Source organism: Hippocampus comes, unplaced genomic scaffold (assembly GCF_001891065.2).
Source record: "Hippocampus comes isolate QL1 unplaced genomic scaffold, H_comes_QL1_v1.1 scaffold282, whole genome shotgun sequence".
Taxonomy (NCBI): domain Eukaryota; kingdom Metazoa; phylum Chordata; class Actinopteri; order Syngnathiformes; family Syngnathidae; genus Hippocampus; species Hippocampus comes.
In genome coordinates, this window is record NW_017806073.1 from 518,798 (window position 1) to 532,588 (window position 13,791).

General features: G+C 39.7%; 1 protein-coding gene across 1 annotated transcript in view; it reads right to left on the bottom strand.

Annotated features, from left to right (window-relative positions):
• The window catches only part of col24a1 (collagen type XXIV alpha 1 chain), a 127,261-nt gene that overhangs the window by 20,396 nt on the left and 93,074 nt on the right, over positions 1 to 13,791 (bottom strand). The window contains exons 44-49 of the mRNA XM_019894380.1: positions 13,721 to 13,774; positions 12,021 to 12,074; positions 5,823 to 5,876; positions 3,000 to 3,107; positions 1,200 to 1,307; positions 973 to 1,080 (exon numbers count right to left, since the gene is read on the bottom strand). Coding sequence (XP_019749939.1) covers positions 973 to 1,080; positions 1,200 to 1,307; positions 3,000 to 3,107; positions 5,823 to 5,876; positions 12,021 to 12,074; positions 13,721 to 13,774 — 486 coding nt within the window. The remainder of the gene's footprint in view (positions 1 to 972; positions 1,081 to 1,199; positions 1,308 to 2,999; positions 3,108 to 5,822; positions 5,877 to 12,020; positions 12,075 to 13,720; positions 13,775 to 13,791) is intronic.

Here is a 13,791-nt window from a genome sequence, read left to right on the forward strand (position 1 = left end):
GCACACAGACAATTAGACAAGACGAATCGCGGGAGGTTTCGATTGTGTGCAGTTTTGCTCCCGTCTACCCGGGGATCTTTGCAGCTGTTTAACAGCAGAACACTGCAACATGGTAAATGAACATCACAATGGCGTCCTCAAATAATATTTGCATGCCTCAGACATTGCATTCACCTTTAGTGGAAGAACAGTACTGCACATTCCTGTGCTCCTTGTTTTCATGTTTAGTATTTATTTTGGTAAAAATGAGTATTTTGTTTTGTTTTTGTTAAATTAAGGGGAAAAAAAGACAGCTACTGTTTAACAAAGTTAAAGTAAAAATGTCTTATTTCCCTAAAAGGGCTATTTCTATTATTAAGCAGGCACAACTTAACAAAATAAAAGAGTTCCTGTGCCTCAACACAATACCTCTCATTATTTGCTGTGTACTGGCAAAGTGAATAATTGTGATTTTCATGCACCCCATTTTTGGTTGGTTGTGAGGAGTGTTGATTTGTATAAGCTTGGCTTGACCATACTAAATGGGCATATAGCCCTGCTCCCCATGACCGCCGTGCATGGGACCGGACCTTGGTCTTATTAAAAAAAAAAAAAAAAAATGGACCTACAGCATTTTTAGTTGAGGACCACTGCTCTATATAAATAATTGTATTGTATTCTCTTGAGCATACCTCCATCTTGTGGACGCATAACATAACTGCACCCACTGTTGTAGCTTCTATTCTATGTGCCTTATAATGCAGTGTGCTCGATACAGTATATGACATTTAAAAAAAAAATAGGCCATTCATTGAAGGTGCGCCTTATACTCCGAAGTACATTACAGTGCGGAAAATATGGTATATACAGAGCATAGTTAACATGTGAAATCGTTGCAATGGTTGAATTTCATTTTCAACGTGATCAAATAAGAGGCATTCACAGCAGTATTTAAGACCAACTTTGCTTTAACCTGAGATCAAAAGTACTCACTGGTTGCCCTTTCGGTCCTGTCTCACCCTTCATTCCCTGGTCACCTGTAGCCCCCTCCATTCCTCTGAGGCCTGATAAACCCCGATCTCCTGGCAGGCCAATCTCACCCTGGACCAATAAAAGAAATGGTAATGTTAGCAAAATGTAGGGGCCAATTTTCATCAAACATATGTTGTAAATAATCAAAATATAGTAAGTAGGTCAAATATTTCTGCTGTTATTTTCACCTTGAGACCCGGTGGTCCTAGTTCTCCTGGTGGTCCTGGTAGTCCGACACTCCCCCGGAGACCTGGATGTCCAGCAGGACCAATCGGTCCCACTGAGCCTCGGTGGCCCTGAAAACAGCCCACAATAGGTGACACTTCCATTTTACGTGAAGTACATTTACATTATAAGGTAGCAGTCAACAATTGGATTTGTTTGATTCATCAACATTAAGCATGCTCCAGTCTAGCACATTTTCATTGTGCAGTATGTGCATGGCTCTAAACCATGGTGTTGATGTTTGCTGGCCTCTCCTGCTGGTCATAATATTTCTTGATTGGGCTCCAAAAGTGAACTCTAAAATGGACTGCCTATCACAGTGCTGCTTTCTCACGCTGCAGACCAAAGCAGTTTCCTGCTCCATCAGCAGTGTGGTGAGGCAAAATGAAGCGAGTGATATTAGAATAACAGATTGAGTGGTTCGTCGCTTCGCATAAGGCTTCTGTTCCTCGATCAACGTGATGAAAGAGGATAATCTCGAATGAACATGCTTGGAATTTGTAAGGTGAACCTCAAAAGTGCAGGTTTTGAGAAGCTCTTTAGTTCAAAATGGTTAGTGTCTCTCTTCTTAATTAGAGAATGTGATTAAATTAAACCTTGACCAAGGTCCTCATAGGAATGCAAGAAAAACAATCCATGGAAACTTGCCCCGACAATGACGTTAAGGCAGCTGCTGTTAGAATTGTGATTGGAAAAATCATGTGGGTAGGCGGATTTTCCGGCTGTGCACACAACAGCTTGCTGCCGCAGGGAAAAATCAAGTTTCATGTGAGATTTTGGGATGTTTACAGACAACTGTAACCTTTAAATCATTCTGAGGTCTAATTAAGAGTTTAAAAAAAAAATAGAAATACTATCGCAATGAGTTATGATGTTTATGATGTTTAAATAGCGAAAGAAGCACAGCACTGATCTGGCCACTCATTCATGCTGAGACAGTTTGCACAACAAAACGTGTGTACAGAGACGAATAGTTCCTCCAATTTTTTTTTTTTTTATGTCAAATGATAAGCTCATAAACTGGTCGACCGTAACTTGAGCGCTCACTGTATCTATATTAGAGTATACACCGAACTGCTGTAGTGGATTGAAATCCTTTGATATTTTGCATTTTATGCAAAATCGGTGAATCTAATGTCATAATTTGCACAATCTATCAATGACATCATTGGCCTTACATTTCATTGGACAGTACAGTCAAGTTAACCTCATTCACTCCGGATTGTTCTATGCTGCCATAGTGTATATGTGAGCCCAAAAGCTAATCTATTTTTAGCCTTGTCCGGTGTCTTATGAGCGGTAACCATTTGCACTGAGAGGCGGAATTTCCACCTACGCACTTTTGACCATTCAATCAAAAAGTAATAGCATTCGTGTAGTTGTTTTTTTTTCTTTTTGACTGGTAAAAACTCTGAAAAACATTTTATTTACAGAAAAAAAGAAATAGCTACACTATGTGTGGTATTTATTTAATTTTAACATCTTAAAATAAAAATTTTCTTGACGTCGAAACTCATTTGTAAGCTAAACTCTAAACTGTTAAATGTGAGCACATCTGCAGAAGAAAAATAGTCCCCGAGCAGATCCATTGTGATATTATATAATGCCCAGAAGGAATGCTTAAATGAACTAAACAGGATTTCTCTGAATGAATTGTAGCAGTCATCTCCAGTGATTTAGCAATGTTACAATGATAAACATTTATCATCTTCAGTACACATATTGTCATTGCATTTAAAATGCTCACTGATATCGATAAGTACCTGTCTTCCTTGTTTTCCGGGTAATCCTGGTAAACCAATGAGTCCTGAAGGACCATCAGATCCGGGATAACCCCTCATTCCTTTGGGTCCAGGTAAACCAAACGGCCCCTGCAAATAATAGCAGAATTAATGTGACAAAATGTTCCCACTACCTGTCCGAAAATGTTCTGTAAATTAAGTTTATAGCTGATTTCATTACAATAATTTCTGGACTACTGAGCGCATGTGAAGAGAAGTCATGCCCACCAACGCCACCCCTAAAATTACAATTATTTTGCATAGTTAACTACTGACTAAATAAAAATAAATAAATAAATAAATAATACATTTTATTTATAATGAATGAAGAAGGAGACAAGCAAGACTTCTAAGGATATTTATCCCTTTGGATTTGAGTCCACAAAGTTTCTGTACCTTTTTGTTTAATCAATTGTCTTCATAACTTTTGTTTTTCATTTATTGATTTCTAATGCCATTTGTATTTTGGCTAAGGAATAAACCCTGAATTTTTAAGATATCCTTTATTTGTCCCACACTGGGGAAATTGACAACTATCGACTCAGTGTCGTGCTTCATGCTACATTCTGAGGGAGCTACATATGGATCAATCTTCACATTTTTTTGGACATAGTATTTTAAATGTTCGTAAAGTAGCTGTAACATGGCGAACATCGTAAAAACTGTTCGCCCTGTTACAGCTGCAACGGTTGTAAAGACTCTATATAAATAAAGTTGGATTGTATTGCTTTGTATTCCCTTTGGCATAGCTCCATCTATTGGTTCCATAACGCAACCACAACCACTGTTGTAGCTTCTATTCTATGCGCCTTATCAAGCAAGTCAAGTCAAGTACAACTTTGTTGTCAAATGCGCTGTATGTGCAACATACAGCACAGATGAAGTTTCTTCCCTCTCAACCAGACAACAAAATTACATCTGGGTGCACCCTATATATGAAAACAGTTTTAAAATACGCCATTCATTGAAGGTGCACCTTATACTCTGGCGCACCTTATAGTGCGGAAAATATGGGATTTTCATTTATTCTTTACTGATACCAGAAATCATTTTCAGCTTGATTCAAAATAAAAAAAAACAAACAAAAAAAAACAAGTTTCTTCATTCTCCTTGAGCTGTTTGGCAGTTGTCAATGCACTTAACAACCAACTAAATAGTGACTGACATTTTGTCATTACCATCAAATGTATAGCAAATAAGGGCGAGCCTAAATTGATTAGATTGATTCAGTGTTTTATGTGCACAATTATCTGTCATTAGTCAAAAGGATTACGTGGATTTACACTTCAGTCAATAAGGTATCTATGCATCCAGCCATCAATTTTCTTTCAACTACGAACCTCATTAAGGTTGTTTGGGCAAGAGGCAGGGAATACCTTGGAATGGTCGCAGGCTATTTGCAGGGCACATATAGACAAAAAGCAACTCACTCAACTCTTCACTTATGGACAATTAACCTATGAAGTATGCTTTTGAAATGTGTGAGGACAGAGCCACACAGAAAGGACAGAGCCAAGATGTGAACCCCAACCCTTAGAACTGTGAAGCAGACATGCTAATCACTCTTTCAGTGCGCTGCCAGTTTTATATGTAGAAAGCGTGACATTTAGCCTGTCAGGACATACTAAATACCTTGGTAAATTGTACCTTTGCCTGGTTCCACCCGACCATACATTTTCAGGACACTTATTCTATTCACGGTCACAGCTGAATCACAGTTGTGATCACAGGTTTGCATATCCATGCGGAAAAGTTTTCTCTCATTTAGGGATAGCTGTCAGATGAAACCTGTGTCATTATATAAGTGTATACGTCCTTTTTAAATCCTAATGATAGTTGAAATCAAGATAGTGGCCAGTGTCCAATTGTCCTGATAATATAAATACAGTACATGATGACACACACAGGTTGAAACGACTATCAAGGATAAGTTTCCACACCCATGGATTGTTTGATTTAATTAGCGTCGGTGTATACACAGTATCATTGAGTTCCTTGGCTATTGCACATTTTAACCAAGGCTGCACTGACTTTGCTGGATCCTGAGCCACGGGGAAAGCAAAATAACTGTCAAAGGAACAGTGAGAAAAGCTAGTTAAACTTTAGAAATCTGGAGGAGGGCATACAAATACGTCTAAAGATTTGAAAAGGTCAATCGCGAGTGTTCAAACTCTCGTGAAGAAGTAAAAAAAAAAATTGGGGTTCTGCTAATACCGAGCCACACTAAGTTCGACCAACAGAAGTTTTAGCTACAACTGCCATGAGAATTATTTGGAATGCAAAGAGTAACCTAAAAGCAACTTCAATCGAAATACAGACTCTGCAAAAAAAAGTGGTGTGGCTGTTTCAAGATGCGCAAGAAGGGGTTTCTTCAACAGAAAATGGACTGCACAGTCAAGTTGAAAGAAAAGTGATGTTGCTGTTATTTTATGTGAAACAATTTTCGGCTTTCGACTCAGCATGACTTAGATTTGTTCTTGGTTTTGCTGTTCGGTGCTTTCTACCGTCTTTATTACCGATTTGTTTTACTGTTTGTTGTATATGTTAAATTGCTCCATGTACAGCACTTTGTATGCAGTGATGGCTGTTTGAAAGTGCTCTATAAACACAGTTGAGTTGAGTTGAGTTGAGAGTGATTGTTAGCCACTCGGGCTTTCGTAAGGGCATGTAGGGGTAGCAAATAATCTAAAAATGTCTCATATGGTCTATCAAAGTAAAAGTGCCCTTCATTCTACTTTTGTTTTTTGTTTTTTTCGCGATTTGTCTGAGGAGCAAGTTATTGGACTTAAGCAATGTGATACTCACTTCAACTCCAGGAGCACCATTCAGGCCCCTCGCTCCTTTCTTCCCCGCTGAGCCCTGAACAAACATACAGCAAATAAAACATACTATAACATGAAAAAAGACACATGTTTATGTATTTCATGTACACCTCAGGGAGGAATGGAAAATGTCAAAACCTTTCAAGATCATGTCTAACATGAGCATCATGAAGAGCCCAAAAACATGACGTCCTGTTTTCAATGGGTACAACAGTGAAGTTGTCTTTTGCAAATTAAAAACAAAACAAAAAATAAAGCAAGTGGCGCTTCTGAAAATATACAACCCAATTTGCATTTGACATATAAGCTCTTTTTTTTCTTTAATATATCGAAAGAGTCATTAACAATGTCTAGCTATACATAAAACCCTTTTGTGTAAAACAGGCAGACAGCAAGACATAAATGTTCCTTTTTTTCTGGACTGTAAACTCAATTCTCCATCTCACGATTTTTTTCTCTTTCACACAACTGAAACTCATCTTAACTGAAGCCAAATGTTCCTAAAGCATTTGAACTCATTATATAACTGGAATGAAAATCTGGATTTTTTTTTTTCTCAACTGTTGGGTTACATTGAAAATGAACAATACATTATGGAAGTAGTTGAATGATGTTCATTATTTAATGGAGGAAAATAAGTTACATAATCAGGACAAAAATAAGTTCATAAAACAGATGCGGTAGGAAAATAAAATCTACAATTGCCAGATACAGTACGTATTACTACAAAAAGAAAGGGAGCCTGGAATTCAGTATGTCCATCAAAATCATTAATACTAATTTGAAGTCTTTTTACAAAATATTCTACAGCTAAGACCTACTTCCATCAGGTGCCTCATATTACAGGAGTTAACTGTCCCTTTCTTTTTTTAATAAAATGGTATAAAACTGAGCTAAGCCATGAAGCACAAAAATAACCACCCATGATGGCTAGGGAGCGCAGAGCACTAACCGCTGAGCTAAAGGTCAGGGACGTCAGCTCTCCAAATCCCTTGATAACTGCTATGGAAGGTAGTGTACAAGTCTGGCTGGCATCTGTTATAGGTTAAGCCAAAATATTTTCATGTTCGAGATGTGAACGGACCTTCCTCGAAGTATACGCCCCTTCTACCCTAACATGCACATTAATCATTTATTGTTCGGTTGATCAACGTGCACCAAATACATAGGCGGGCATTCCGTCAGTACTGGCAGAAAGTCTGTCAGTCTGTCGCTGACGGACATCCCTTTTTGCTGTTGATTGGAGAATGATGGGAGAAATAAATAAATAAATATATAAAAAATGATGGACTAAGCACTGACGGCGATTGGTGCTTACGTCTAGATTTCATCCACAAATTAAAAGATACTGTCGCACCTTTTGTTTGAACACGTATGTTGATTATTCAAACATTAATTAACACTGAATGTTTACACTCAGTATTTGATTTGGATTCAAAGACTGCAGTCATATTAATTAGAAGTGTAGTGAACAAAAGTTTGGAGGAAAAAAAGAAAAACGACACGATGAACATCCCAAACGTCTGAAGACTGTTTTGAATTGCTCAAAAAGTCCGTCTGAGTTCAAAAATTTGCTAAATTGATTGAAAACTACTTTCTTGACAATCGTGGTTAAGGGAAGGTTTAAGATGGGTGTATAATGAGCTAAGAAAGAGTTCTCTTTTGGGCAGGGTTCGATTCCGGCTCCAAAAAACACTGTAGTGATAATTCATTTTTAGAGGGAAAAATAGATTCTTCCACTTTGTGCTCAATGGCTGATTTATGTTGACATTACATTAATGATCAAGTAATTGAAAATTGGTCACCTGACACGTTTCTTTTTTGTGGTTCTAAATGTGGAGATGTTTTCTTTAATTACTTAAGAATTTCCAAGTGGCCCTTTCATCCTCAGTTTTCTGGATAGGTCTTCAAATGAAAAAGTTTGGACACCCTTGGTCTTTACAATATATTTCAGGAGATATTGATATTGCTACCCTTTTTTGGGGGTGCTTTCTATGCCCTGTCATAAAGATTTGGAGCCGTTCTTTGGTGCAGCTGATGGGGCGACATTGAATTTCTTGACAAAGGAAGAATCAATGGAGATTGCAAAGCACAATATACTTGATTTTGATGATGACGTCTTAAACTGTAAATTAAAAGCAGGTGTGAATCTGTCACTGTTTGAGATAGGGGTGCTGCCAAGGCATACAGGAGTTTCAATGGCTGAACAATTGGGTGTGTCTTCACAGTTTCCTGTGAAGCAGAAGGGGCTCCAATTTGAGCAGGAGGAGAATTTGTTACCTTTGCAATTGGAAATGGAAAGTGCCAGGCCTCGAGTGTTGAGGGAGTCTACTGCGCATGGGTTAGGAGCTGTGCGCAATAACTCTGAGCCATCTTCTAACTTAGGCTATGTTCCCCAATTCAGTGAGCGGGATCGGGATACAGCTCGAGGCTGGCCTGATGCTAAAAGGATTGGACTAATTCAATGCATGCTGAAGGACAGGGAAGGCGCAAGAGGTGTATTCTACTGTCTGTGCGAAGGACAATTTGACATATGAGGGAGTGAAGTTGATAGCAGAAGGTGTGGAGACAGCTCTTTTGTCAGGAATTAGCATGAGCCGGGTAGTGTAATCTGGACTGCACAGTTGGTAGATGATTTTACCCTGACACATCAGTGTTTTGGTTCATGCGTGCACCTCTCGTGTCTGGGGTTGATTTTGACAGCTTGCGGGCGTTGGATGGAAAGGTTAGCGCAGCACGCAAACTTGTGAGTCAGTCAGGATGTTCATGAGAGGGAGATGTGTGCAATGACTATCGGAAGGTGGGCCATTGGAAAGACAAGTGTCCATTGTTGAAGAGTATGTCGCCGATTATGTCGTGTGTGAATATGCCACTGCGAAAAATGGAGAATTCTGTGAAGTCTGGTGTCCATGCAGAGTTTGAGCCCTTCATTTTGACTACACATGTCGCTCGCAGGGATTTCTTAATATGAACACATTGCAACACAAGTACAATCTATAGTGCTTTCACAACAGCTGCGGATGTAACAATGCAATTTACAGAAGGGTTAACATAACAAAAAAACATAACAGAACACATTCATACAATCGTAAAAACTCAAACTGCATACACCTCGTTTGAAGCATTTATAGATGAAAGAGGAGACAATCAAAGTCTCCTTTCAGCAGTAGATAAGAGACGTAATGTGTGACCGAAAGAAATGTCAAAATGTGCATGACGTCCCACATGTCGGCTACAAGCTCAAGTTTAAAGTAAACAAGAAGCTGTAGCGTCCATTGACGATAAAAGAAATTGGTTCACTTCTCCTGTCAAATTTAGATCGGCATCAATTCCAAGCGGCGACTCTCAGTTTCAAATACGCATCTGCGCTCCATACCGACTATCCTCTCTCCTCATCCTCAGCTCCACCAGCCATATATCCAGCCGCACCAACGCAGACTGGCCAACAACGCCGACAGCTGCGCTGAACAAAACGGGGTTGTGAAAAATGCTGAACATTACAGGTGCAAAAAAATCACAACCATCAAGCACAGATTCTACTTCGACGAATGTCGTGGCCAAAACACTGAAAACAGTCCACAGTGAGTCCACACGGACAACAAACACCATATGACAAAGTGTTGCGTGACACTGGGGCTAAACAGCCCTTTATATTGGGGTCTGTTTTGCCTTTTTGGAGTGTGTCACAGGCTAGCAATTTCATTGTGATCCATGGCATGCAAATGGGCTGTGTTCCTGTGCCTTGTTATAGTGTGGTTCTAGAATGTGATTCCTGTAGCAGTTCATCCTGCGTTGCCTGTCGAATGCTATTGGGCAATGACATCTGTGGGTGCAATATCTTTTCGACGGTTCCGCCTTCTCCGCATGCAGTATCTGTGCTGTTAACCTCGGAAATAGTTGGTGAGGATATTTTCTCAATTTGTGTTGTAACGTGTGCTCAGGCTACGAAAGTTGTAAGACAGTGGTTGGGGCGCCTGCTTCAGCGGAGTCTGTGGTGTTGACTATGTTTCCTGTTGCCGTGTCTGAAGGGGACTGGTTGACATGCTGAAAAGTGACAGTTCCATTTGGTCATTACAAGAGAAGTTTGTGACTTCAGATCAGATTCGAGATTTATGTCAGGGGTTATTTTGTGTGAGACTTTGTTTGTTCTGCCATGCGTGCCATTTTAAACCTAATCAGATTATTAAGATGCATCCGATTCCTGTTTTGCATTAGCCGTTTAAATATTTGCTTGTTGTTGGTTGTTGTGGGCCCTCTGTCCGCTTCAAAATCTGGATGTAATTGTTGACTGTGATGTGTGAGGCTACACATTATTCGGCAGCGTTTCCATTATGCGCTCAAACTACAAAGTGGTGGTAAAGGCCCTTCACAGTTTGGTTCCGTTTTTGGTATACACAATGTTATTCAAAGTGATTGCAGGCCCAATTTTACATCTCATGTTTGCCCAGGTTTTAAAGCGACTCGGGATCAAGCATAATCAGTCAACTCGATATCATGCACACAGTCAAAAAGCGTTGGAGCATTTCCATCAGTTGTTAAAATCTTTGTTCCATGTGTTTTGTGTGGAGTTGGACAAAGATATGGAGGAGGGACTTCCACACCTGAAGCTGATAACCTGATGAGGCTGTGCTATCACGTGCCGGGTTTAGCCCTAACGATCTTGTTTTTGGTCAGACCTTTGGCTGTGTTGAAGAATATCCTTGTCTTCTTTGGATGTACCATGTAATTTGATTATGTGACTGGTTTTTGGTATCGCTTATATTCCACAGACTGTTTGGCCTGGGGCAAAACACAGGTTGCCTCAAAGAAACATGAAAGCTCAGTATGATCAGAAAACGGGGTCCATTGTCTTCAGTCCCGGAGATTAGGTTCTCGTTTTGAAACCTCTTGTAAGTTCTCTTTATCAGGCAAGATACTCGGGCCCATTTGTTTTGAGGGAGAGGTTTTCTGTTTTTTTTTTTTGTCATTGATCATCATTTGATCATTGGGTTGGAGGAAGTCCAGGCAATTTTGTCATTTGAACCTGTTAAAACTGTACGATCCATCGGTAGCAGTGACGGTTGGGGTGGTTTGACTCCAGCTCTTAGTGTGGATGTCTAGGGCGTGCTCCAGGGGGATGATGGTGTCCCAGGTCCTGACTACAGTGTGTTCGGTAGAAGATTAAAAAACTCTCGTGCCACCTGGTCTGCTTGATTCTCTCCAGTCTCACCTACTGTACCTGCATCACAGAGTTCAGTTGGTCTTCATGCATTGTTCATGACATTGATCGGGGGGAAGCGTGGCCCAATAGACAGCGTTTCTATTGTATGTCTATGGATAAACTCAAATTTCTGGACAAGGAGGTGGATTACATGGCGTGTAATGGTAGTGCAGTTCCGTCATTGTGGTCTTGAGCCTCTCCTTGCATTTTAGTGCCGAAACATGATAGGACGTTGCGATTTCGCTCGGACATGTGTAAGGTAAATTCGCTAACAAAGACTGATTTGTTTCCTTTGCCCAGGATCGATTGAGTGGGTTCTGCAATATTTGCCACCAAATTAGATTTTTTTAACGGAGTTCCTGTCAGACCAGCCCGCCTCGCGACAAAGTTTGATATGACACAAGCAGGCATAAATTAGACAATTGTCAAGTCACTGAATTGCCACCTGCGCCAGTCAAATGCCATCGGACACCTCCTCGCTATGTTGATATTCGCATTCCCAGGCAAAGATGTACTGGGAATCTTGCACTTTCACAAACATCATGATGTGACAGTTTTTATGCTTGAGTGCAGGTATGAAAGTAGAGCCCTTAATGTTACTGGTTTGCTGTTGGATTGTTCGGAATGTACAATCAATAAAAATTCCAAAAGAGTACATTCAATTCTTGGTAATACTCATTGGTCACATCTTCTGTCTCAACAATCTCTGATAGACTATTCTTATAAGGAAAATGAATGAAAACATCCCTCAGTCAAGTTTTCTGTGTCAAGACTATCTGATAGGCTATAATTGTGTTTCGAAAAGAATGCATAAAATAAAATAAGACATTAGATGGGGCCAGAGAGGAATGATTTTTCAAAGATCATTTGAATTCTCCTATCAGGTCATACAGTGTTTATATATATATAAACTCCCCCTTTGAGTGTGGCTTTCTTCAGCACATTTCCGATACTACATCCAAGGGATCTCAACAAACTCACCAGAGGGCCCATCTCGCCTTTCCGACCTGGCTCCCCTGGTAAACCTGGTGATCCCTGAACCGAGAAATAGAAATAATCCGGTGCTTTATTTTCATTCAGAGAATACTATCATTCACATCAAATAAATAGTGATACATATCCAGTGCCGTGAAAAAGTATTTGCCCTCTTCCTGATGTCTGTGTTCTTCGCATATTTATCACGCACAAAGATTTCAGTTCATCAAACCAATTTTAATATCACACAGAGAAAACCCAAGGAAAATGCAAAATGGAGTTTCTAAAGGGCAATTTAATTTATTTAGACAAAAAATCCAAACCTACCTGTCCCTATGTGAAAAAGTATTTGTCCCCTGAACCGAATAATGGGTTGTGCCACCCTTGGCAGCAGAAACGGAAATCCAGCGTTTGCGATAATTGGGGATGAGTTATTCACGTCGCTGTGGAGGAATTTTGGTCCACTCTTCTTCACAAATTTGCTTTAACTCTGCCATATTGGTAGGTTTTCAAACATGAACTTCCCGTTTAATTAAGGTCATACCACAGCATCTCAACTGGATTCAAATGGGAATTGGCCACCCCAAACCTTGATTTTTTTTTTTTTTTTTTTTTTGCAGCCATTCAGAGGTGGACTTGCTCATGTGTTTCATTGTCCCATCAGTCACACCAAGTTGTCCTGGTCCTGAGGTAGCAATACAGCCATGGAACATCATTCTTCACTGTTGGCATAATGTTCTAATCAAATTCTGTGCCATTTTTACACCAGACACAACAGGCAGCACATGTTCCAAAAAGTTAAATTTTTGACTCATCAGTCCACAGAATGTTTTTCCCAAAGTCTTGAGGATCATCAAGATGTCCTTTGGCAAATGTGAGACCACCCTTTTTGTTATTTTTGGACAGCAGTGATTTTCGCCTGGTAACTCTCCTACGGATGCCATTCTTGGCCAGTGTCATTCTTATGGTAGAATGACACTGTGAAGTCTGGAGTTCTTTGGGTGTTGTTCTAGGTTTTTTTGCGACCTCTTTGATGAGTCGTTGTCGTACTCTTGTAGTAATTTTAGCTGGTTGACCGCTCGTGGGAATGTCTACCACTGTTTCTGGTTTTATCCATTTGTGGGTAATGGCTCAGACAGTGGTTTGCTGAAGCCCCGGAGTTTTGGAAATGGCTTTGTAACCTTTTCCAGACTGATATTAGATTTTTTTTTTCCTAATTTCTTCTTGAGTTTCTTTGGATCATTTGTTTCTTGAGATCATTTATGTCATTTCTTGATTCAACAAATGTGGTTCTACGGGGTTGCCTGTGAAATTGAGCTTAGATTTCCCAAAATGTCATTACTTACGGTTTCTTTTTGATTTAATAAGGGGAGGGGGGCCAATGACGTTATCACATCGAGACATGTAGTTTCTCTGTGATATTAAAATTGGTTTGATGAACTGAAACCTTTGTATGTGATAAATATGCAAAGAACACAGAAATCACGAAGAAGGCAAAAACTATTTCACAGCACTCCACACTGTAAAATTGAGACTTGAAGAGGAAACAACACCGCTCATGGCCGTAATTCATAATATGGTACCTTGCAAAGAAACTATATTAAATGTTAATGTAAGATAAAGTTGAGTTAACTTGCAAATATGTGTCACAAAATATAACATTTAATACTTTGCAGACCTATCCCTGCAGAGGTTTACTGACTTACAGGTGGGCCTGATGGTCCTATAGCCCCACGTGGTCCAGTGGTACCAATGTGTCCCTGAAACATAATATAAT